We start from the raw sequence: 26916 nt of genomic DNA, 5'->3' as shown, positions 1-26916 counted from the left end.
TGTTAATATTAAGAATATGTTCTTTTGTTATCTGGAGTTTCCCAGTTGGCTGAGTGGTATATCTGAGTGTGCTTAGAGCTCCTTTTAGCACTGTAATTGGTTATTAGAACATTCCTTAACAGGGTAACTATACTTCTGTTTTTGACAGGAACCTTACAGTGCAAGAACTTAATGTAAAGAATAGTGCTTTAAACAATCCAGTTTTATTCATTTCAGGAGGTCTACAGTAATCTGTAAAAATAGTTTGGTAAACAACCAATATTTACTGCTGAAAGTCCATCTCAATGTGCTTGTTTTTAACTACTTATTTTTTGTTTCCCCAGGAACTTATACGACTGCTTCAGCAGACTTTAAAGAGCTCTCAGTATGAAGTGCGCAACTTTAGTGCAAACACAGAGAGCAGCAATGCCAGTGCAGAGTTGTTACAAGAAAGAAGCATGCAAATCCAGGCGCTGAGTGCTCATATGGAGAAGCTTGGTAAGGAGAAAGAAAACCTGCTACATGAAGTAAAGTCACTGAAGAACAAAGTAGGAGATCTTAATGACCAGTTGGGCATGCTGATGGAGACAATCCAAGCTAAGGATGAGGTGATTATGAAGTTGTCCCAGCAGAGTTGCAGCCACTGTGATGATAACTCTTATGCCCAGCGAGTGCAAAGTGACTTGATTGGGAACAAAGACTTGCAAGAGCTGGACAAACTAAAGGTGGGTCAAAAAGCAATTGCTCTCGCTGTTATATTTCTTTCATAATCTGGGTTTTTGAAATCATACTCAAAACTGAGGAATAAAGTTCCAACAGTTCTTTCAGTATTTTAAACTGATTGACTAGTTTAGTACTGCTTGTTAAAATCAGTGTTGGGAAACTTTTAAAAGTCGCTTAGTTAAATTACTCATTAGTTGCAAAAAAGTAACTATATTATACACCAGTCAGGCACAAAATTTAAACTACTCACAGGTGAAGTGAATGACATTGATTATCTTGTTACAGTGGCATCTGTCAAGGGGTGGGTTATATTAGGCAGCAAGTGAACAGTCAGTTCTTGAAGGTGATGTGAAATACGAGCAAGCGTAAGGCTCTTAGCGACTTTGACAAGGGCCAAATTGTGATGGCTAGATGACTGGGTCAGGACATCTCCAAAACTGATGGCCTCTTCCCAGTATGCAGTGTTTAGTACCTACCAAAAATGGTTAAAAGAAGGACAAATGGTAAAGCTGTGACAGAGTCAATGGCCCCCCAAACTCCGTGATGCATGTGGGGAGCAACAGCTAGCCTGTCTGGTCTAATCCCAAAGAAGAGCTACTGTAGCATAAATTGCTGAAAAACATAATGCTGCCCCTGAGAGAAAGATGTCAGAACACACAGTGCATCACAGCTTGCTATGTGGCTACAGACCAGTCAGAGTGAAAATGCTGGACCTTGTCCACCACTGAAAGTGCCTACAAAAGGCACGTGAGCAGCAGAACTAGACCGTTCAGCAATGTAAGTAGGTGGCCAGGTCTGATGAATCACATTTTCTTTTAGATCATGTGGAAGGCTTGGGTACATGTGCATCTTTTACCTGGGAAGAGATGGCAGCAGTATGCACTATGGGAAGAAGGCAAGCTGGTGGATACACTATAATATTCTGTGCAATATGGTCCAGAAATGTATGTGGATGTTACTTTTGACATATACAAAAGATTGTTGCAGACCATTTATAGCCCTTCATGGTAAATATATTCCCAGATGGCAGTGGCCTCTTTCATTAGGATAATACACGGTGCCCCTCTGTAAAAATTGTTCAGGAATGGTTTTAGGAACATAACAAAGAGTTCTTAGTGTTAATTTGGCCTCCAAATACCCCAAATCTCAATCTAATTGAGAATCTGTGGGATGTACTTTAAGAATAAGTTTGACCTTTAGAGGTCCCACCTCGCAACGCAGAGGACCTAAAAGATCTGGTGCTAATGTCTTGGTGCCAGATACCACAGGACACCTTCGGAGGTCTTGTTGAGTGCATACCTTGAAGTGTCAGAGCTATTTTGGTAGCATAATGGGGACTGCACAATATTTGGAAGGGGGTTATAAAATTGTGGCTGATCAATGTATAGTTACTTATTATAAAATGTAATGCATTACAAACAGTTCATTATGTTTGCGTAACTTTACCTTCTTGCATATGAAAAACTGCACATTTCACTGGGCAGCCATTTTTTTTTTCCTTCAAATCATGTGCTTGTAAGTAGGTGTTCGACCTACCACCTTTGTCCCTTTTTCTCCTGTACAATAAATGTTTGCATATTAGCATATCCTGCTCTAACCGTCAAGGGGCACAACACCTAACAGCCAGCCATCCTACCATCTATTTGGGAAACTACAAGGGGCAAAATTCATGCTTGATTAAGAAATCATTTAAAATTTGAAATGCATTGCAAGGAGGACTAAGAACCAAAATGCCAACAAAAACAGAAATTACTAGCACTTATTTGTTTCCATTTCAGGCATCGATTGAATCCTAAATCCAAATATGAACCTTCTTGTGTTTTATAAATATATGTAGTCCTTCATGTGCTGTGAGGTAAATAACATCTGTCTCCTTTCCTATTCTCATTGTGATCTCCCAAAGATTTAAAACATAAGCTGGCTGATGCGCTTCCAGATCACCCTGTTTAAACATATCTATAGCAAATAGCTGGATGAAAACTAAACAGATTACTGGGCAGATTAAATTTATTTCTCAGAGCACATACAAAATTAAATTATATTTAACAACTTTTGGTTAATTATTTCCACTTGAGTGTGACATTTGAGGAGATGCTTCATCTTAGGGAAGAGGAAAAGGTCACATGATTACAGATCTGCTGAATATGGCAACCAGAAAGCAATGGAATGTGTTTAGTTAGCATAAAAATGTTGCAGCAAGCAATGCAAAGTGAATAGGTGTATTGTCATAGGAGAGGATCCAATTTTTTTGTCAATTTCAGTCAGCGAAGACCCTGTGCCAATTATATGGGCATGGACTGTGTTGGACTATGAATAATTATCAGCTGTCTTTGTATTGCTTAGACAAATAACAGTAGAGATAAAAGTATGTATTAGACAAAAATAGGCCAGTTTAGGGATAATTGTATTTTGACTATTAATTTCTCTATTGTAAGATTTGTCTTGGCGGATAACAAGCAACAATCAGTGAATAGGGGGTGTCAGGGGACAGCATGGGCTGGAGGTGTAAAAGGTATGTCTTGTTAGACTATTTTCATGGGTAAAATATTGACTATTGTATTGTAATGGAAAAGAAAGATAAGACCTGGATGGGATTAGTCAAGAGGCCACAATGGGAAGGGTGTTGACCCCTACTCTACAACTGCCTATTGGCCCAACAATGTCACAGGGAAGTATGAAAAGACATAACTACTAGAGAAAATTAGGAAAGACTGATCAGCTGTGTAACATAAGAAGACCTTCTACCTGAGCACTAGGCACAAGAAGCGCTGACATCCATTCAGGTTGTATTTTGGGGTAAATGCCACACCCCTTTTGTAATTCATTTCCTTCAGTTTTAGGCAAATTTTAGGAATTAAGGACATTTATGGTTAAGACTTGTAATGAGTGAATAAAAAGTTGTACCTGGTCCCCCATAAAGGGATAATAAATGTTGTGTGCAATAAATTCTAGTTTTGTCTGTCTGTAGTCAGTGTATGTAAAAGATATTTCTGTCTTCACCTGACTAAAAGATGCATAGATAGTTTTGTCTGTCTGTAGTCAGTGTATGTAAAAGATATTGCTGTCTTCACCTGACTAAAAGATGCATAGATAGAGATTAATTTTGGGATATTAGAGGTAAAATGGGGTCCCTTTGTGACATTCCCATGCAGAAACAGTGTAGAAAAATGTGAAGTTAAAATTTAGGTGAGCCAAAATTAACAAACAAAAAAGTGGCATAAAAACAATAAAAGGTAGGGGAATTAAAAAATGTGTATAAGAAGTTGTTGCCCACTTATTTTATACACATTAATGCTTAGTGCATTTGCACACTCCTCAGTCAACCTTGCAAGCAGGTTTTCAGTTCCCTTTAAATTTGCTGTAGCCATTTTGACTTTGGCCTCAGCAAGTATCTAGGCCTAAGCCTTCACATCATGAAACAATCTTGAAAATGTACTTTTTCCAGTTTTTTGATCTTCCAGAACATCATTTTCATGTTTCTGGAAAATAGTCATATCTGTATCCTGAATAACTCTTAAATTACAGAAGATAGCACAAATCTGTTGTGGCCAAACTTTCTTATGCTCATGTGCAGAGGTGATTAGATTCTGATCACATTCTGTTACTTCCTTCCAAGATCAACCGTATAAAATGTTCAGAAATTGAGGCAAACGTGTAAAACAGATACATATTGACTATATATGTTAATCTGATACAAAAGAGATTACAAAGCTATGGCATCACCATTATGAAATATGCCTGTTTCCACCAGTCATTGTGAGGATGATGTATGCATCTTATTTGGGGTATTTTTAATGTAAGACTAGCTTAAGGAGTGATTTTAAAGAAAATGTTTGATATGGGTGCTACATGATCATATTTAACTTTTAACTGGCTTTTTAGGATAAATTACTATAACTTTAGGTTGCATTTTTATATTTGCAGGATAGTTTGCAAGGCTACAAATCACAAAATACATTTCTGAACAAAGAGATTCTGGAATTAACAGTCCTTCGGAGAAATGCAGAAATGCGTGGAAAGACATTAGAAGAAAAGGTAACTATTTCTGAAGATATTCTTTATTTAAATTGGAAGAAGAAAGTTTAAGAAGAAATGAAATTAACTTTTGATACATTTTGATTTACCCAACCCCACCACGTTAGAGTCTGCTGAAATTCTTTTGCCTTTCTTTTCCTCCACTTTTGAAACATCGTAATCTCTCTCTCTGTCTCTCTCAGTGGAGTTAATCATATTAGTGTAAAAAGACAAGTAGGTTGAATGACAATATTCTAATTAAATAATAATACAAAAATGGACATTGCTATTTCTCCATGAAGCAAGATTCTTTACCAAAAATGTGAGAATTCTTGGCTTGTTAAAATATCATTGTAAGATATTTAAATTTTTTTTTATTTGTAAATAGTTTCACCCTATGAGTGCTACAGATGCCAGCAAAGAGTCAAGACATATCATTTTATATGCAAACTCTTTTCTAACATGTGAGTAGGCATGCTGCATGCTACTGTCACTAGTTTGAAGAGAAATAAAATCAAAAGTTATGGCTTACAGAATACCTGAGAAAGCAGTTTGCTATCAGAACGTTTGCATGACTTACTACATTTAAAGTAATCCCAAAGTCTGCAACTAAACAAACATTCAGATGTCTATTATTATGTGTATTTATTCTTGCACCAAAATCATTTTCTTAGCAGTAGGAAGCTGCTGTATTTGTACCAGTTGGAAAGTCCAATTTAGTCAGGGGGAAAAAATATTTATTTAGGTCATAGCATAGAAATGCATATTTTTTGTTTCTTTTTCTTGAAAAACCCTTATTTGTGGGAGTTAATAAATGAATAGGCATACTTGCCCCTGAAAGGCCAAAGTGGTTGCAAATTTCTTCCTTATGTGTATTTTCTCTTTTCCTATTCTGCTTCTTGAAGGGGCCTTGCAGGAATGATTCTCTCAAATATAAGCTTACTTCTTTAACTTTTAAGATTACACTTCAAGTCCGTTTTGAACAGATAAGTTCTTTGTTAAAGCCATATCACTTTTTCATTGCTTTTTCTGAGTTTTGTATTCATAGACCTTCTTATCATAATGTTGGAAAGTGAAAGGCAGTTGGTCCACACTCCTATGATGGCCAGTCATATACTAGTCTGACATGTCCAACAATTCTCTCCGCAACACGCTGTGACAAATTAAAGAAGGTTTGTGGTGGGCTATATGTAGAGCTGCAACAACTAATCAACATTATGGACAATAATCGATTAATAAAAACATTAGAAACGATCACTTTCATCGATCATTTGATTACGTTATTAGGCTTAAGGCCGAGTTTATACTTCACACGACACATGCTGCAGCTGACGCTCCTGCTACGCAAGCGTTGTAGTATTTATACTTGCGCGCGTACTTTGCGTACATCTGGAGGAATCCACCAGGTGGCAGTGCGAGATATTAACACGGTGAGAACATGTTTGGCTTCGCTGTGTTGTGAATTGCCTGGAACACCCATTAAATTCCGATGACACCTTACTGCAATATCTCTGAAAAGGATGTTTATTGATTAAATCCAGGGATGTGTCCATTCCAGCAAGCATTGGGCACGAGTGAGAAACAATCCCTGGATGAGGCCTCGGCTCATCGCAAGGTGAATACAAGCACACACATGCACTAGCATCATTTTAGCGGCACCAAATCCCCAAATCTGCATATCTTTGGAAGGAAACTGGAGCACACTGAGGAAACCCAGCAGGAAAACATATAAAATCCAGGCAGGGAATATCAGCGACGTGACTCCCTGCAAGACAGCAGCGCTAACGCTCCGCCACTGTGTCACCCCCATGTGTGTAATTATTAACAGTATTCATTATTTAAACGAAATTACCGATTTATCTGTAAAATGTAATATACATACTTTAATGCTTTTCATCATGAAAGTGATATCAAGTATAAATCTAAGGATTCTAAATGTGCAGAGAGTTGGAATATCATACATTTAATGTGCTCAGTGTGGCGATCTATTGCGGCGATCCGCTGCTGTCAGGAGCAGAGGAAGCCCTAGAAAAAAAGACGGCACAAAAGATGGTATGTGAGACTTTTAAAACGTATCGTGTCATTATGATCGGGAATATGCGATGCTTGAATATAAAAGCACCACGAACAACAACAACAACATTTATTTATATAGCACATTTTCATACAAAAAGTAGCTCAAAGTGCTTTACATAATGAAGAAAAGAAGAATAAAAGACAAAAAAGAAATTAAAATAAGACAACCTTAGTTAACATAAAAAGGAGTAAGGTCCGATGGCCAGGGTGGACAGAAAAAACAAAAAAAAACTCCAGAAGGCTGGAGAAAAAAATAAAATCTGTAGGGGTTCCAGGCCACGAGACCGCCCAGTCCCCTTTGGGCATTCTACCTAACATAAATGAAATAGTCCTCTTTGTAGTTATTGTTCGCACGGAGTCACTTGATGCTGATGGTTATACAGACTTCTGGCTTTTAATCCATCCATCATTGTTGGAACATCATGGTGCTTTGGGTAGATGGTGGTGGCACAAGCCACCACCAATAGGACACCGGAAAAGGAAACAGAAGAGAGAGCAGGGGTTAGTACAAATTTTGAATGAATAGTTATTATAATGAATTGGATATACAGAGTGTCAGGATTAAATTACAGTGAAGTTATGAGAAGGCCATGTTAAAGTAATGTGTTTTCAGTAGTTTTTTAAAGTGCTCCACTGTATTAGCCTGGCGAATTCCTACTGGCAGGCTATTCCAGATTTTAGGTGCATAACAGCAGAAGGCCGCCTCACCACTTCTTTTAAGTTTTGCTCTTGGAATTCTAAGGAGACACTCAGTTGAGGATCTGAGGTTGCGATTTGGAATATAAGGTGTCAGACATTCCGATATATAAGACGGGGCGAGATTATTTAAAGCTTTATAAACCATAAGCAGAATTTTAAAGTCAATTCTGAATGACACAGGTAACCAGTGTAGTGACATCAAAACTGGAGAAATGTGTTCGGATTTTCTTTTCCTGGTAAGGATTCTAGCAGCTGCATTCTGCACTAACTGCAAACGATTGATGTCTTTTTTGGGTAGTCCTGAGAGGAGTACATTACAGTAATCTAGCCGACTAAAAACAAACGCATGAACTAATTTCTCTGCATCTTTCGATGATATAAGAGGTCTAACTTTTGCTATGTTCCTTAGGTGAAAAAATGCTGTCCTAGTGATTTTATTAATATGCGATTTAAAATTCAGATTACAATCAACGGTTACCCCTAAGCTTTTTACCTCCAATTTGACTTTTAATCCTAATGCATCCAGTTTATTTCTAATAGCCTCATTGTATCCATTATTGCCAATCACTAAGATTTCGGTTTTTTCTTTATTTAATTTGAGAAAGTTACTATTCATCCATTCTGAGATACAGGTTAGACATTGTGTTAGCGAATCAAGAGATTTGGGGTCATCAGGTGCTATTGATAAATCGAATACATCTGTATGTCGGCATTTTGCTTCACCACATCGAACCATTTATCAAATATCGAAGCACGCACCAATCTCGTAGGATCCGCAAAGTGGCTTTCTGTCACAAGAAGATAGTAAACAGAGACTCTGACGTCACATTCCAACTTTTAGCACACTGCACCCCTCAACTTTTTGCTGGTACTGCAACTCGTGCACGCATCGCGTTAATTTCTGAGGACCTGCTCAGAGGATGCATCAAATGAACGCTCAGAACGCGTGGCAGCCATGAGGCGTACGCGTTCTGAGCGTGAAGTATAAACGAGCCCTAATATGTTGTGGCATGCAATTACGTCACTACTTCTCTCATCTATGAATGCATTTGAAAAAGGCAAACGTTAAGCAAGTGGCAGAAAAGACAGTGCGACCTAAGACTTCAAGGTTTGGGAACACTTTACTCTGAACGCATAAAAAAATAAGGTTTTGAGTTGCAAAATGTATAGCTCTGACTTCGTATGGCACAAGAGCACATTGGAGTTGCACAAACATTTGAAAAGGAAACATACCATTACAGACAGTGTTGTGTGATACAGGTATATCAACGCAATGTTTGCTAGGCTAGGCATAATGACATGACTTTCGGTTTGAAATGAGGAATAATTCAGTCGTAGTCCAGCCCTCTACATTAAAACCTGTTGAGTTTCAGGATAAGCGTCTTAAAAATATGTGCCATTAGCCACTAGCTAGTACGCATTCAGATTTTTACTTGCCATATTTTTTTTTTTTGTGCCGCTGTCACTCTGCTAAATTATGGTGCTGCATTACAAGCTTGCATTCATGTGTAACATTAGTGTGTGTGTGTGCTTACAAAAAATGGCTGCGAAGAAACTTAAGTATCAGTCCAAGCAGAAGCCTTTTTCAGTCACGTATGCTAAAAAATAAAAAATACATCAATTCAGCAGTGAGTCCAACAACACAATAACCGTGACTAAAAAGCGTATCTCTTATTCCGAGTCAAAAGGTAGGAGTGGGGTAGAAAATCTGAATTCAAGTGGCTTTTGTATAGTCTGGAGGAAGACACGGTAATGTGCAACTGCTGCTGCAGCAAGCCTTGTTTAACCAGTAAAACAGATTTTGTGGCAGGATCACACACTTTCCAACATGAAAATCTAACAGCACACTGCAGATAGCAAATGACATACGGCAGGCTGCTACAGTGTGTTGGCAGAAAGCAAATGTGCCAAAAATCTGAGGTGGTAAAAGGTTTCCCGACACCAAAAAGACGAATGCTGATGTAAAAAGAAATCTTTCAGTTAAAATGAATTCGGCATATTGCATATAAAAGGGAGAACTGAGTTTCTCATGCATGAAACCACTTACTTTGCTGCAAAAGGAAAATAGTCTGGACATTTCCCCAGCATATGACAACTAATTTCAAACATTACTGCAGATTTTAAAAAATAAATAAATAAATCATTTATTCATGATGATGATTATGTGGTGGAATATTGTGGTGGTCAAATATTTACATTATGCTTTGCCAGTAAAATTCTCTTTCACAGAAACTGGAAAAAAACCTTTAATTACATGTTTAATTTCAAAGTTTGTGTTTAGTGTGATTCTGAATATATAAGCCAAATTATGAGTTTAGCGAGATTGTGTTGGTTTGGACATGTGCAGAGTACAGATGCTGAGTATATTGGGTGAAGGATGCTAAGGATAGAGCTGCCAGGCAAGAGGAAAAGAGGAAGACCTAAGAGAAGGTTTATGGATGTGGTGAGAGAGGACATGCAGGTGATGGGTGTAACAGAACAAGATGTAGAGAACAGAATGATATGGAAGAAGATGATCCGCTGTGGCAACCCCTAACGGAAGCAGTCGAAAGAAGAAGAAAAACCCATCTGTATCAAAAAAGACTAAACATGTCACTTGATTCCAGGACACTGATGTGTTGGTATTTGCATACCTGATATTCACAGTTTTAGGGATTATTTATTTCTAAATGATTTCCAACTAAAAGGTCAGGAGACCGAAAACAAAGAAGTGATTTCAACAATATAACAAATCTGTCCCAATATTTAAGAGTGCAATTAAACAAGGGACTAGTTTGCAGATTGTCTTTACTTTTGTTGATCAGTGTGGCTAGAATGAATGTCTGGCCATACACCCATTTAGTCTTGGGCTTAGCCAGCCTGGCCTACCTTTACTTAAGTGTGAATAGTCTGAGATCTCTTGTTTTGTAATTTTAGTGACTGCTTTGTAAAGCTTTTGCTGTTAGAAACCCTATATAAAATATTTATTGTATGTACTGGTTAATCATATGCTGAACTACTTCCACAGCTGTTTTCAACTTTCACTTTGCTTTGCTTGTAATTAGCCTTTTTCTATCACTCTAGAGTAAGCTGCAAATGTTTTTCATCAAAATATTTGTCGGAAGACAAATGGCAACTATGAACTTCAGCGCTAGTTTATCTAATGTCTTGGTTTTTTGCCCAGAGAAAGTGTACATAATCTTTGCTTTGTGCACAAAATTCTATGCTTAGAATTCTGGGTTAATTTCCTTTCATTTTTATGATGAATGATCACTATGAAAGTTGAGAAGTGAAATTAAAAAAACATCTAAGATGTAAAAAGCGAATGAAATGTAGGTCTGTGTGGCAATGTCAGCTGGGACAGTAAAGCCATAATGATGCATGTTTGCTTTGACTTCTGCATTCCTAAATATTTACTATTTTAGAGCACCTACTAAGCTCAGATGTACTGCTTTACTTTTCTTTGGTTTGTTGCTTTAACTCTATACTAACCACCCTAAATGCTGTTCAACGGTTGCCACATGCCAGTATTGTTGACACTTTCCAGATACTTAGAGCAGCCATTAACGGGTGGGTCCTGCTTTTCTCTGCCTAAGATCAATTGCACATTGTGAGTGGTGTTTTTAATGGGCATGGAGAACACTGCTATGTGCTTGAAAGGACAGGAGTAAGTGGCAGCAAAAAAAAAAAAATATATATATATATATATAATATATATTGGTTCATAATAAGTAACCATATAACAAAAGTACCTGGAGACTTGGCAAGAGAAAGGTCATTGATGGGTATGGGGTACTGCCAGATAATTGCATGGGTCATGCAGCTGAAATGGTAGCCTTATTCAAGGGCACACTACACATGGGAAGGATGGTCAGAGGTGTGAAAATGGGTTTGTTCAAGAGTGTGGTTTAATTGTAAAATTGTGTGCATTGTGTTGAAACCTGTAAGACGGTGTTAAATATGTTAAAGTGTTTAAAAGCCTGCATGAGCATCAAATTCAGTGAACACACCATTACATCCTATTACATGTTTAATTCTGCTTTTCTTTAGGGACAATGGAAAAATGTAATGATCTCTCCATGGAACTGCAACAGCTTTCTGGTCATTGTATATTGTAACTAATGGCCAACAGTGGACAGGGACCTTTGGAGCAAATGCTTAAACAGCATTAAAGAACATTTACAAAAAAATATTGTTATTGTTAAAAAATAAGATATTAAATATGCTGTGTATTTCAAAATACTTTTTTGAATAAAGTAACACATTGCTTGTGAGTACCGTAAAGCAGCTTGATTATGATCTGTGCTGCATACCTGACAATAAGATTACTAAAAGAATTTGTGATTGAATTGATAAGTAATATTTTTATAAAGATTTTATCATCAAACATGTATGTGTGTCTCCATGGCTTATCTCAAGACTGTCGTTTTTATTTTAGTTGTGTGCTATGTAACAGCTCAATTCCTAGATTCTCTTTTAGACACAAGTAAAGATGCTTTTGTGCAATTTAATACTTACATGCCAGTTTGTGGTGCTTCTTTACTTTTAAACTCATATTTAAAAAAAAAAAAAAAAACTTAGTATGATGTTGCTTTTTATTTGACTGGGGAACTGGAACAGAAACCATTAGTTATATAAATCCTAGTTTAGGAATCCAGTCTGCCATCAAAAAAAGTTTCTATCTAAACATACCAACTCAGTTTATTTGTGTGATCAGTGATATAAAAGTTATCTGTTGAGATTACGCCCTTTTAAGTATATAAGAACAAAAGGAGCTGGACAAATGAAAGGAGACGCTTGGTTAACTAATACCTAAACTCTCACAAAATCTCATCTGAATAACATTTGGATAACATACAGGTGTTGAATACATGAAAGATGATTTTGTTTGTTTTTTTTTGTTTTGCTTTGTTACAGCTGTAACAGTTCCTTTATCCTTTCTAGCATCTACAATATTGTCGTCTGATTTTGTTATACTGGTTATTAATTATTGACATCACCTTGAATAGCTAGTTCCAAATGATTTTGAAGTAGAATAAATCTAAAATTCTATATAGATTTTCCTTCTTATAACTGCCACTAGGCACAGTCTCCCGATTGCACCGAAGTACCTGCTGACGGAAGTATTTCTTGACATTATTTGACATAAACACTCACATTTTTCTCAAAATCATATTATTCTGTTCTGGTTTTTTCATTGTGATTTGATGCCGTGCATCGAGGCAATAAACAACTGATTGTAAAAGTAGGAACTTGCAACAGTGTGATGAGGCATGCTGGAGCTGAATTCTCAAGCTGCATTTCATCACATTCTGGCTTGGTAAATCTTATTGTGAGCAAGCCGTACAGAATGCAGTGAGAGTGTACTGGACTGTGTGCTTTTGAAAACATCAACGAATAATAATCTGTGCTGCTTTTATTCTTTTTTTTTTTTTTTTTTTTTTTAGTATGCGGCACTTGAAGCAAAGCTGTGCCAGGTTGAGAGCAAGTACCTGGTCCTGTTGCAGGAAGTGAACAACCCTGTGTGTTCAGGAGAACAGGGGCCCACACGTGAGGTCATCTCAAGGCTACTAGAAGATGCCCTTCAAGTTGAAACACCAGAACAACCTGAACACACCATCCATAAACCACATCCTGTCAGGTGCCTTGTGCTTTACTCTTCATGAGCTCTTGCTGCTATCAGTATATTGCAGATATTATCAAATGTACAAATGTCTAAGATAGAAAAGACAAAATAAGTTAATTTCTTGTTCTTAAATGTATTTTAGCATGTACACAGCTGTTTTTCGGGAGACCTGTCTAGTTTGTAAATCATTGTTTATGGTTTATATTAACACTTTGTGCAGGCCAGTCTTTATTATACCTAAAGATTATTTTTGCCAATCAATAATCTCTTTATAAGGGCAAGCAGCATAGCAGACAGATTGATGGTTAATTATTTTTATTTTAGTTTTATATAAAATAGAGAATTAATTTAAAAAAATATTTAAGGGCTGTCTTTAAACCCCCATCACACTACCCAACTTTTCTAGCTATTTTCAGTCATAGCCTTAATTTACTTAATCTGTTTGCGACTTGCCTTGACAAAATCGTCTTATGTATAGGGGCAGGCTCATGTGCGTGATCGAGAGCTGACAAACAATGAGTGCTCATCTAAAAGTACAATGCATATAATGCGGGTTCAATGAGAACAGAAGGTGGGTATTTTGTTCTGCCCAAACAGAAGAGAAGTATATCTTTTTGATGTTGTGTTTGCCATTCCATGACAGAATGGAAAAAGAAAGAGAAAAGGAAATAGATGTGCCAAGACTTGCCATACGTGGAAAAACATTTGTACAGGCAGGCAGGTAGGCTTATTAGGTTATCAAAATAAAGGGTACTGTCAGTAACTTGGAAATATGACATTGTGCTGGAAAGTTTTCATGGAGTTGTGTAATCCATTATTCTCTGCAGTAACTAGTCGTGTAATCTAACATCCCCAAAGCGATGAACAGTAACTTCATTCATTAAATTTGCCATCCCGTCCAATTAGAAATTGTGGAATGCTGCTTCCTGTCTTTTTATTTCTGTTACACGTTCTGAAACTTTTCTCTATGCTTTGAGCCACTTAAGGCTCAAATGTGTATGCTTACTTAGCTTAATTCAATGGTTGACCTGTGTCTGGCCATCTACTTACTCTACTTTGTTTCAGCTTGGTTTCCTTTATTGCATGAGGTACCCCATGCCAATGTAGGAATTTATTAAAACCCAAAAAACTGATCCATCCCCATGTGCTATTTATTTACTAACTTCTGCGTTGATTAAATAGTTTTACTCAACACTTAACGGTAGATTATTAACCAGTAAATAAATACATGCACTTTATACAGCACCTTTCATTATGGTCTCTGTCCTCCAGATGTGTATAGCAGCTGCATAGTCAGCTGATGGATAACATCTCTAAACCTAAGTCTTTCTTTTTGTTAGTGCTTTACTCATTTGCTATTCTTATCTCACTTTTTAAAATAGCATAGAAAATATGGGTATGTGCATCCAGTGAATTGGTGTGAGTGGGAGTGTTTTGCCATAGTAGGGTTCTAGGTACTTTTCCATTTTATATTTTTATACACATACACACACCTTCACGGAACGTCCAAAATCCAATACTCCTCATTAGAAATATCTTGACTTAGCCCATCACAGTTTTTTTGAAATATCTCAACAGTCTCCACAATAAAACTGCAAATACTCAATTGCACAGCACACACAATGGCATATCATGTAATGAGAGTTCTGTGTGAATCATTAAGAAACAAGCCCTTTTGGCTGTAGTGGAGCCACCAAGCAGCAACTGAGATTGTAATGTTTCATACTGAAAATATAATTTGAATATACAAAAATGTGTTTACAATTCTGCGGCAACATTGCCTGTACATTAATGATATTGTACTTACTTCGTAATACGTTGCCCTTTGATGCATCAGCAAAATGTGATGGCCACTGTTTGCTTTCTGCGAACTGAGAAAAGTTCATAAGGCTATTAACCTGTATTCTATTGCTTGTGGAACTTAAGTGCAGTTTATGTTAGATATGCATGTAATGGACGTGAACTTTGTTTAGTCATGTTTTGGGTTAACACACCACCTAGGTTTTTTTCATCAGCAATGACACAGCATCAGTTAAAATCTAGAAATAGTCCATGCAAATACCAATAAAATGCTTGACTTCTGTATTCCTATAAATTGAACAAATCTCAGTACTGTCCTGAAGTGTATGGTAATATATCATAACCACCACCCTCCACGAGCATGCTATGCTCCAGCCACTTCACGTCTCTGCCGCTCGTGTTGTGAAGGTGGTGGGGTGAGGGGGGCCTGCATGCACGTTTAGGAGATGCGGTCTGATCAGCTGCTGTCTTTTTGCTGCTGCTGCCGAGCTACGTGTTCTGCTTGTCGCAATGCTTGTCGATCATTTAAAAGCCTGTACAGCAGCTGTCCTTTTGTCTCCCTGCCTTGTCTCGTGTGACGTTACAGTGTCTCTCACGGGACGTCAGATTGTTTTCCGAGAAGATCATGTATCGTCTCCTTCCAAGCCTTCCAAGATTTTTTTTTATAATAGAGAGACTATACTGTGTCCTATATTCCTCATGCTATTTCTTATGGTGAAATTAAAAGAAATCTCCAGTCAGGAATAAAATATAAATGGTATAAAAATGATAGAATTGCAAATCAGTATACAATCTAGTAATGCATGTAATGTTTTATTTTTCTGTTAAATGTTGGACATCAAATTTTTTCATTTTTACAGTTGCAGTTTAAAGATGGCAGAAACATAATAAAATGCAGAGATATTTCTCACAACACTACAGATGCAAAGGGAATTACTTTTTGCATTTCAGTGCATCCTAAAATAGTTCAAATTCCCTAAGGACAGCTGTTCTGTTCATATACTGTATATATAAATCTAAAAAGGTTTGCAAGTAGATGAGAAAAAACGAAAACATATCTTGCAAGAGATATGACCAGGATTAAATAAAATGAGACTACTATGGGAATAATAAAGAGCAGATTATTTGTGTAACATGGCAGATCTATGCAACCTAGTGAAACTGGATTGTGATGAAAAAGACTATGCAGGGACACATATTGCATTTCATCTTGCTGTTTAAGAGTGTATTTTATTGTATGTTTATTTTATTGTAAGTTATTGAGCTTGTGCACTTTAATATTTTGTAAGGAGTATGGCATTGTGTTTTCCTGTTTCTGCAGTGAATATGATATTTATGGCTTTAAGACTGTTCCAGAAGACGATGAGGAGGAGAAGCTAATAGCAAAAGTAAGGGCTCTGGAGCTCAAGTCCTTGTCACTTACAGACCAGGAAGCCTCAATACGAGTTAAATGGGATAACTATTTAGCCAGCACAATGAACCGTGAGATGCTACGCTCACCAGAGCTCAAAAACCTAATTCGCAACGGCATTCCACATGACCATCGCTCCAAAGTATGGAAATGGTGCATTTCGTTCCATGTAAAGAAATTCCGAGACACCGTTCCTGTAGACTATTTCAACCTTTTGCTGGAAAATGCACGTAAGAAACAGAATCCTGCTTCAAAACAGATCGAACTGGACCTTTTACGGACATTACCAAACAATAAACACTATGCATCTCCAACTTCTGAAGGTATTCAGAAGCTAAGAAATGTGCTTTTGGCATTTTCATGGAGAAACCCCGACATCGGTTACTGTCAAGGCCTGAACAGGTGAGTACCATTTAGTCAGTTATACATGGGCAAATGAGCATTTAAAGGGGAATTATTACATGTTACTTTTATTTCTTTTTTATTTAGTCTGGGAGTCTTCTACTTTCGTAATCTTTTGCTGCTTTGTAGGGTACTGTCTGTTTAACATAGGTTCTGCCGTTATGTATATAAATATTGTATGGTTTAAAAATTTACTGGTAGTGCATTATAGATGTAAATATATGCAACATTACTTTATGTAAGTTCATTAACCTTGGACTTGTCCATAAAATGTCAGGTTTGCTAAATAGGCATTGTCAACACATGTATTAGATGGCACAGTCACATCAGGATGTTCTGTTTTTTGGCAACTCTATTCAGAAAGCACCACAACTGGAAGTGAAACATTGTGACATGGCAATTCTCCCTCCTACTTCAACCTGTTGTCCATCATAAAGAAATTTCATCCATCTATTTACCAAATCTAGGAGTTCACAGATGGAGACACCCCTTGGTTAATTTTAAATGAGACTGCTGACCTTGTTTGGCCTTATTTTCTAAAACTCAATCAGCATTGGATTAGTATCATTACCATTATCAATTTCCATTTCTCTTATCCTAAGTAGGGATGTGGTGCCAACATACTGAGCTGAGTCGACAAGGCCTCCTTATTTTCACAAAGTTTCTCCAGGCCCATCAAATGCTTTCAGGTTTTTCAAGTGATATAATCTCCAGTTTTTCATGGATGTTTCCTTAGATTTCCCCTGATGAGCTGTGCCTTGTCTTTCGAAGGGAGTTACCAAGGGGAAATACTATGTTAATTTAAAATTGAAATTGTTTTGAATATTCCGGCTTGTGCACTTGTTTGTGATTCTGTAAGCATTTCAGATGGTATTTCTGTGCTGTCACTTCAACAGGTTAGCTGCCATTGCACTTCTCTACCTGGAGCAAGAGGAGGCATTCTGGTGTCTGGTTGCTATTGTGGAGGTCTTTATGCCACGTGACTATTATACCAAGACACTGTTGGGGTCACAGGTAAGACAGGCACCCAAGTAACTGGAGTAATTCAGTTATTTTCATTTTGAGATCTTTGCATCACCTCGGCCTAATGGTTTTGGGTACTGGGCCTCACTCCAGAAGTGAGTTTTCTGTCTCATTTTGCCAGACAACACACCTAAAACTTCTTTTTGACGTGGGCTCTACAACACAACTTAAGCTTCTGTCATCCTCTTCAAAACCTCATCTTCTCAATTTTTGTTTAAAGTCACCTGAACCAAAAGATGAACTCACATGGCAGAATATCAGTGAGTAGGTGTCCCTATCATGCTGTCTGTGTTATGCCAAGACATTGGTGATAAACAGTGAGCAGTTACCCTAAAAAATACAAATCTCTGCAAGATTTCATGAATTCCACTTAGTGATTTATGTTAATGTCTTTTCTCTAGTCTTTTAAATCCCACATAAGTATCAGGTTGCTGTATTTATTATACTTTATCGCTGCTTATGGCAGTCGAGAAGAACCTACATATAGCATTTATTATATTGATTTTTAAATGTTGTGCAAAAAAGAAAGCTACAAAAGATTAGCAACAGTGGAAGTCCACTATTTGGGATCAACAGACATGTTTGCAGCTGCATGAAGTGCTGCTGCTGCCTGCCTGCCATCTGTTTCCAATCATTTCTGCAACAAATCATTAAAAGGAAATCACATGGCTGAAACAGGAGTGCCAGTGAGTCACATTCTCTGGCACGTTGAGTGGAATACATTGGTGTCTTGCACAGCCGTTCTTATGATGTGACTACGTGGTGACTATAATTTTTACAGAGTGCTTTCTAATAACCCTGCAAATATGCCATATAGTATTTTGTTGTGGGGCTGTGTGTGATCCAAGTCAGGAATCTAGAACCAGCCATGTTATATCGATGTTTGTGTAGGAGGATCGTCAGTGCATTTTCCCCTCATACTACAAATAAATCACTTTAAGTTACCTGTATGTAGGAAAGGGGAAAGAAACTTAGAATTGAATATCTGAGTAGAACTGACAACAATAGGGCTGAGGGTGTTGGTTTGGTCCACAATGAGGAGAATTGCAGTAGAGGGGCAGGCGGCCTTAAGTTAACAGGAAAAAAGGCTTGTTTGGTCACCAGCATATGTTGTACTCTCATTTGTCTGAGCACACCCCACACTTTTTTGTCCCTTTATGCCTGTTTATTTTCTTTTTTAAACTTAGGTTTCTGCTAACAATGAGACATTCTGACTTCTTAGAGCTAGCAAGCAGTCTATTTTCTGTACTGTCTATATTGTAGGCTCTGCCCAGCAGTGAACACAACACTACAAATCAGTGGCTGTTCTGTAGTCACCTGGGCAGTGTCTCTGTTTCACCTTACTGATGGCAACAATATACAAACTTTTTCTAATCTGTGTTTCTTGCAGGTTGACCAGCGAGTTTTTAAGGATCTTTTAGGGGAGAAACTTCCCCGCTTGCATGCTCATTTCGAGACTTACAGAGTGGACTTCTCCCTCATCACCTTCAACTGGTTTCTCGTAGTATTTGTGGACAGTGTTGTCAGTGACATTCTCTTCAAGATCTGGGACTCCTTCCTTTACGAGGGACCAAAGGTCTGCTTATACATTAGTAGTTCCCAAAAGTATGCATGCATTGGTTTATAAAACGTCTTGGGCTTAAAATAGAGACAGTGAGAGAGGGTATTCAGGCTCCTAAAAGAATACCTGTCCAAAGGTGAATTTAATGAAGCAAGCCTCTAGAAACCTAGAGGATGGACAATTGTGAGGGAAGGTGTTTCAGACTCCAGGGGCCTCGTGTATGAATGGTGCGTATGCACAAAAATCTTGCGTAAGCCCATTTCCACACTCAGATCGCGATGTACAGTATAAAACCTAAACTTCGCGTAAAGCCACGCACATTTTTGCGGTAGCTCAAACCCTGGCGTACGCAAGTTCTCTGCTTGGTTTTGCAAACTGGCGGCACCCAGCGTCAAAGCTGTGCTACTGTTCCAGTGTGGTTTCCCTTTCTTTTTCAGATCCACATCCCTGACGCGGCTTTATAAATACACTGAAATTAACCGCATATTGTTTATTAGTTTAAGGCATCTGATTGTAATTAACCTGTAACAATATAATGGTCCACGGAATGGCCAAACTATTCCAAATACCATAGCTGCTTTAGTATTGTTACTCTCACTGCACCTTCTTCTTCTACTTTCAACTGCTCCCATTAGGGGTTGCCACAGCGGATCATCTTGTTCCATATTACTCTCGCTTCACCACTCGGAGCAGCTGATCGGAAGGAGAATTATTGGTATACAGCATCAAGCACATGCTGCCTATTTGAACTTCGCTCATCCAACAAACGCTTCAAAGCCTTTCCTGCACGGACCTCGCGGTTCAGAAACAGTTTAATCCCAAGAACTATAAACGCACTCAATCAGTCCATCAAGTGCTCCTTATAGAACTGTTTGTACTTATAAGTACAATTACCTCACTGTAAACTTGCGATACAGTTATAATATTGCACAACCTGTGCCACTTTATAAAGCACGTATTTACATATGATGACAATATCATTTTTAAGATGAAATGCAGCAAAATATGTTTATTACATTATAGTCCAGGGGTGTCGAACTCCAGTCCTGGAGGGCCGCAGTGGGTGCAGGTTTTCATTCTAACCATCTCCTTAATTAGTGATCAGTTTTTGCTGCTAATTAACTTCTTTGCCTTTGTTTTAATTGATGTGACTCAGACCCCTTAGTTGTTTCTTTGTCCTTAATTAGCAGCCAAACAATAATGAGACACAAAACAAGAAGCCACATGACCAGCTCCTCTGTGCCCATCACACAATAGCTGAAAATAAAGAAGGGTGGAGATCTCAGTAAAACAGACAATCAACAGATTTGGAAATGGCTGCTGTGGCAGAATGAGAGCAGCAACAAGCCACGGAATTAAATGACGGGTTCAATTAACCACAAGAATCAGCATCTCATTAAAAAAAACTGGTTGGAGGGAAATTGGTTGGAGTTTGAATCCCCCAGTTTAATTGATAATCTGTTGGCTCGTTTCATGTCTAATTTCTGTTTGGCTGTCAGTTAATGAAGAAAAGAATCAATTCAGGGGACTGAAACCTTAAAACAGGGCTAAAGAAAAGAAGTTAATTAGCAGTGAAAACTGGTCACTTGTTATGAAAAAGGTTAGAATGAAAACCTGCAGCCACTGCGGCCCTCCAGGCCTGGAGTTTGACACCTGTGCATTATACAGATAAAATGTTAACATCATTTAAATAATCTATATTGTTAATAAGTAAACATGTGAGGATACGGTGTAGCAGCGCTAGCAAGGAGCTGGCGCCCCGATTATTCCTGCCTCGCACTGTATTCTTGCTGGGGCTGGAGCGACACTGTGGAAAGACAGATGGATAGAATAATTAAACATGTACTACGAAGATATTTCAATGTTCCTTAAAAGTTTTGAAGAATCGGCGTTCTAAGCTTACAAGATGGCTTAACATTTATTACAGGACTGATTGTGTGGCGATTGGTTACTTGGAGAAAGAAAAGGAAGGACAGGAATTGCACGTTTGAAAGAGGCAGTACTGCTGCAATAAATTATTTCATCGAAGGTCGCACATGGTGCAGCAAGCATCTTGCGTGAGGCATGAACAATCACTGCGCCACCGTGTTCCCATGTTTAATAACATGCTTTAACTCCTATCATCATGAAAATTACATCACGTATACATCTCAGTATTTGAATTATTCAGAGAGCTGTAATATTACGAATGTAATGGATTCTGTGTCCTGTTGGAGGAAGAGAAAGCTCGTTTAAGAAGCACGTAGTGATTCACACACAGAGCACATAGAAGACCAAATACAAAACAAAGCATTTAACGTGCTACTTTAGTTATAATGGGATTTGAGAAACTAGTAAATTAAATGATTTTAAGTTGAAATTTATGATGTTCTACTTTAATGACAAAATAAACTACGTGATTAAAGTGAAAATTTCGAGATTAAAGTTGACATTTCGTGCTTTTTTCTCACTGTGTCCCTATTTTTTTTTTCTTTCCTCTGTACCCTAATAAGTTTTCATATGACACTCAGACGGTGGGCTATGACTCGCCTTTTCACAGCGACTTTGATATCTGACCGCTTCTTTTTTATTTCAGGCACTGTGCAACTTTGTGAACTTGAACTCTCGAGTTTCTCCGAAACTCTATGTCAGTCAATCAACTTCCTTTTGTTGATTATATCACTGTTTAAACCAATAAATAGTACTGTTTTCCTTGCCTCCACTTAGTATTCGCTGAAATTCTTCTATTTTCCCCCGTGCTTTTGCCATTGTCTTTTCACAGAAGGCTGAGCTTAAGGGCTATTTATATTGATTTGCATATTCAAAGAGGCGTAATTCTGGGAGGAGTTCGGGCGGGAGAACAGGCGCGTGCATGTGTGTTACTTTTCACACTGACCGGAATTTATGTAGCGGAAGAACGTGGGAGTTGGCGTTTGCACAGATTTATGCATCTGGATTTTTTTGTGCGTAAGCACATTTCCGCTTTTGTTATAGTGTGAATTCTATGCACGGCGTTATGCATAAGGCCCCAGGAGTGCGCAGGCCATAGTGCCATTCTTATGCTGTGTGATTCCTCATGAATCTCCGGATAAGCAGGCTGAAAAATGGATGAATGTAACCTGCCTTTAAATAGTATATGGCCCTTACTTGTTTATCTTTTTGTACAGATCATCTTTCGGTTTGCCTTGGCACTCTTCAAATATAAGGAGGAAGACATCCTGAAGCTGCAAGATTCAATGGCCATTTTCAAGTATTTGCGTTATTTCACATGCACCATCTTGGATGCCAGGTATGCTCAATGAGGGTGCTGCATGAATGTAAAAGAGGAGCATGTGAATTGCTTGTGGCTAGTTGATTATAATAAAACAAATGGCCCTTTAAGGTGGTGGTGATGTATGGAGATCAACTAACACCAAGCCATATGCAGCCTAGAACCCTCTATAGTAATGTATCAGATTTACAATTAATAAGCACACAAAATTGATAAAATAGTCTGAAGTGTATTAGACCGAGAAATAACATAGAATAATCAAAATGAAATCCCTTAATCAGAATGGTAATTGCAGCCCTATACAAATATTCACAAGCTAAGTTGTGAAAATATATACAAGCAAATAATGAACAAACCAAAAGAAAGACAACAACACATTTCTGGAAAATATAGTCCACTTCCAGTAAACTGCATGCTGCTGCAGTTTGTCTAAGCCAACAAATCAAATGGCTGAATGTAAGTTCGAATGATACGGAGTGTTGTGCTATTCCAACACATGAAAAGCAGTTTGGCCGCACCATTTAATAATGCCTGCTTCTGTAACATTTCAGACCGTCGTCACCGATCTCTTCTATCACCGCTTCTAACAGAAAACCTTCAGGGTGGCCACCTCCCTTGCTGGGGTTTCCCTGTCTGACGAGACGCAAGGCTCCAGATGACACACCACTTCCACCCTAATAGGTTCCTCCTTTCTCTGTCAAAACTTCCCCATACTTTACTGACCCAGTTGACCTTTATTTCCTTCTACATCCAGGGCATTGTTATGACAACCCCATACAAAATATCTTACCCCAGAAGTCCCGCTTTTAATGGTTTGTAACCTGCTGACGTCTTTTAAGCATTGTAACATATGCATAGATGTAAAGACAACGAACAGGCAAACCAGAAACACACTGTGATACATAAATGAGACAATAAAGACTAGAGGAAAAAAAGGAGAGTCCTGATGTTGTGAACCCTGATGAATGGTATTGTCTGTATTTTCATCATTTCAGAAAACTGAACACAATCGCTTTTGTGGACATGAATCCCTTCCCTTTGCGACAAATTCAGAACCGCAGAAGCTTTCATCTGGAGAAGGTGCGCCTTGAGTTGACGGAGCTAGAGGCTATTCGACAAAAATTCTTACAGGAGCGTGACACTTGCCAAGATGAACGAGACCTATTAACTGATGATGAAGAGGACAATTGAGGCAGACAGAAATTTTCCTGAGTGAAAACTCTACACTTATTTTGGGACATTTGGCATCTGCTTCTAGACAGATAGATAGATAGATAGATAGATAGATAGATAGATACTTTATTAATCCCAATGATGCCAGCTTATGCGGTTTATTTTTAATTTTTTTTCTTCTTGGTGGACTCATGCTTGCTGCCTGTTCAGGGACAACTCTACTGTACATACTCTCATCATCCAACCTATTAGTTTAAGCTGCCTGCTTGACATCAGCCATCATCCTTGTACATGTATATACCACAAACCAATTGAGTAATATAAACAACTGACACATAATGTAAGGGCAGATGTGTGCAAAGACACACTGTACATAAGGGCATGTGCATCTGGACACAAAGAGGCAACCACAATCTGTACTATGGTGATGGCATCATGCATGCATAGATATATAGGGCATATGCACAGCATGCCCGTCATGCATATGGGTCAGCTTAACTGCAGAAGGCTGAATGGCTGCCACACATCACAGATTTTAGGTTAATGTTTACAACCATGCTGGTGTTTTGCTTGCTCTTTCTTTTTTATGTCTTGGTGCCAATATTGTTCTTTTTTTCCAGGCCATTATTTTCTGTAACAGAAGCATGTCAGGAACATGTTTCCTATGCACTTTGCTTTTCATTTTTCTTGTATGACATTTTTTTAATTGAGAAGTGTCTGCACACATTCTGCAGGCCTAATGAACTACTTTGGCTGCTGCCAAGTGTTGCAAGACTGTGAAGAGGCATGCACCAACTGTCGCTGTTTGTACACATTCCATTGGGAAGAAGCTGTATGCCTCCAGCTCAGCCGTGATGCTTGTTAGTGTTTAAGCTAACCTAGAAGTGAGTCTAATCATTGTGACCATCACCCCTGTAGGAGGTGCTCTTTTAGAGCTGGAGACATCCTTCAACAGAATAAGCTGAGAATGTCAAGTTCATTGGGGTAAAGAAGTCAATGCCTATGCCAGGCTCATATGATCTTCCCACTTAATTTTGCTCTGTTCAGGGCATAGACGAGGAGTATTGGTATGTACTTTTAAACATTCCAACTTATTTTCAGTATTCTGTGCTGACACGTGCTAATGGCAAGAGGAGTAAGGAGGCACGCTGAGGATCTCAGTATTGCTATCTGATCTTTATGTATGTAATCATGTTTGCTGTACAGTATTAATCAGCAGCCTGCTAAATAAACTCCCTGCTTGTATTTGAGTGTCTCAGAGTACTGGACAGATTCTGCTTAGGGCTGACTACTTGCAAATATATTCTTCACCTTGGTGCCTAGTTACTGGGCAGACAGAGAAAGGTCTGCATGGTACCCATGAAGTGACTCATCTGCTTGTTCCACCTTCTTTTTCTCCCAGATTAATAGTCTTTGCAAGCTGCTTGTGAGTGCACTTTGCCTTCCTGTTTCACTATCAGCAGCTCTTTGTGCAAAGGCAGTGTCACAAGTTTCCTCGATGAAGATTTGGTGTTCTCACTGATGGCCTGGCTTTTGTGAGAAAGGCCATGTTATGCCCGTGCGGTGTGACCATAACTCGTAACCTGCCTGAATTATGAATGTGCATGGCCCGTCTGGCACTTTACCTGTACACTTTCCCCCAGTTAGCACTAGAATGCTGGCTGACACTCTGTCTCAATTTGATGGACTGGTATGTAGTTTGTTGAACACAAATTCTTACATGACATTGAGTGTTGAGTCCTGGACACACTCTCTGGGATACATGCATTTGCTACCATTCATTTTTTAAAAGAAACATATCAAAATTCTATTTCAGCATTAATGCTGCCATGTTAATGAACTTTCAATAAACATTGGGAGAATGTAGGGATCCTCCCTAACCCTGAAGAACAGAACTGCTTCTGAGTTGTACTGTACATGCATCTTGTCTCCACTGTACCATTACTGACTTTGGCCAAGTCACTGCCCACTGATATATAAAGAGCTGTCAACTTTCTACTGCTCTTTTTCTCTCCTGTCAGGCAAGTTTTAAACTACCATCTGCAGAAAACTCAAAGTAGAAGAGGTGATGATAGAATCTGTAAAGGAAATTAATCAACTTGACCACAACTGCAGTTTCATCTGGAGGTTTGTATAACGTAGAAATGAAGCCATACATTCTACATGTCCTTTACAACATGCTTTAGAAATGTTTTACCAAGTCTGAAAACACTACTGTGGGCAATGAGCTTTAAATGATTATGTCAAATTAAATTTCTTCATCCTTCAAATGCTGCAACCATGTAGTTTAGGTGATGGTTGAGGAAAATTCTTAATCTCATATTTTCCTGCAGAATGGCGATAACAAAGTTTCTGATATAACAGAGGTCTATGGTGACCAACACTGGACTACCTCTGGCACCAGGTGCCTTGAATCAGAAGATAATCGCCTACAGAAAGCACTTGATTGCAGTTATTGCCTCAAAAGGGTTGGCTAAAAACTTAAGATTAAGTATCACAATAATTTTGTCTGTGCCATTTTCATTTATTTTTTTTTTAAATCCTAAATTAAAAGCAAAGGGTCTGCTCCATGGAATAAAGAATGATGAATGCCAATTGCCTTTGTCAGTTTTAACATTTCAGAGAAAATTGTGATTCTTTTTAAATAGTGGAAGGGCATCAGTACATTTGGCCACTTCCGATTGTTAGCATCAGTAGTTTATTTAATTTCTTTGCAGGTAGCACAATACACATAGGTCATGGAATGTTTAAGGAATTATAATAAACTAGCTGTGTAAGCCCGTGCTGTAAAAAGCCCGGGGTCCTAGAAACTATTGAAATTGTCAGAAAAAAAATTTAAATGTAGAGATGTCAGGTAATTCAAAGAAACTACTCTGGGCATCTCTCTCCTGGGAGGATTCGTTTTGCCAATGTACTTGCCTCGCTTGTGCATTAGCAGCGGGAGGAAAAGTTAAATGGATACCGTTTTGCCAATGTCAGTGGCTAAGCGACTTTGTCTTTCTTCTGAGGTTTCGTTTTGCTGGCATCACTTGTGTTATTAGCAGCTAAGTGAGTTTTTCCTTGGAGATGGAGCCCTTACCCCAACTCCATCTCACTTCCGGGCCAGGCAGACACAGAGATAAGACTAGGCATCATGCAGACCACCAGTCCTCTCAAGATAAAGGTTTCAGCCCCAGTAGTTTGCGCATGTGCTTAACACT

The 26916-nt window shown here is 38.3% G+C and overlaps 1 protein-coding gene across 4 annotated transcripts in view; it reads left to right on the top strand.

Annotated features, from left to right (window-relative positions):
* tbc1d2b (TBC1 domain family, member 2B) overlaps positions 1-24961 on the top strand; it is a 75962-nt gene extending 51001 nt beyond the window's left edge. For all 4 annotated transcript variants that reach the window (XM_028823617.2, XM_028823618.2, XM_028823619.2 and 1 more), the window contains 8 exons: positions 324-704; positions 4627-4737; positions 12918-13111; positions 16218-16709; positions 17606-17723; positions 19123-19308; positions 22440-22561; positions 23539-24961. In XM_028823617.2, the coding sequence (XP_028679450.1) occupies positions 324-704; positions 4627-4737; positions 12918-13111; positions 16218-16709; positions 17606-17723; positions 19123-19308; positions 22440-22561; positions 23539-23734 (1800 nt within the window). In that variant the 3' untranslated portion in view covers positions 23735-24961. The remainder of the gene's footprint in view (positions 1-323; positions 705-4626; positions 4738-12917; positions 13112-16217; positions 16710-17605; positions 17724-19122; positions 19309-22439; positions 22562-23538) is intronic.
* Positions 24962-26916: the final 1955 nt, after the last annotated feature.

This window comes from Erpetoichthys calabaricus, chromosome 17, assembly GCF_900747795.2.
Source record: "Erpetoichthys calabaricus chromosome 17, fErpCal1.3, whole genome shotgun sequence".
Taxonomy (NCBI): Eukaryota; Metazoa; Chordata; class Cladistia; order Polypteriformes; family Polypteridae; genus Erpetoichthys; species Erpetoichthys calabaricus.
This window is presented reverse-complemented; position numbering and strand designations above follow the sequence as displayed.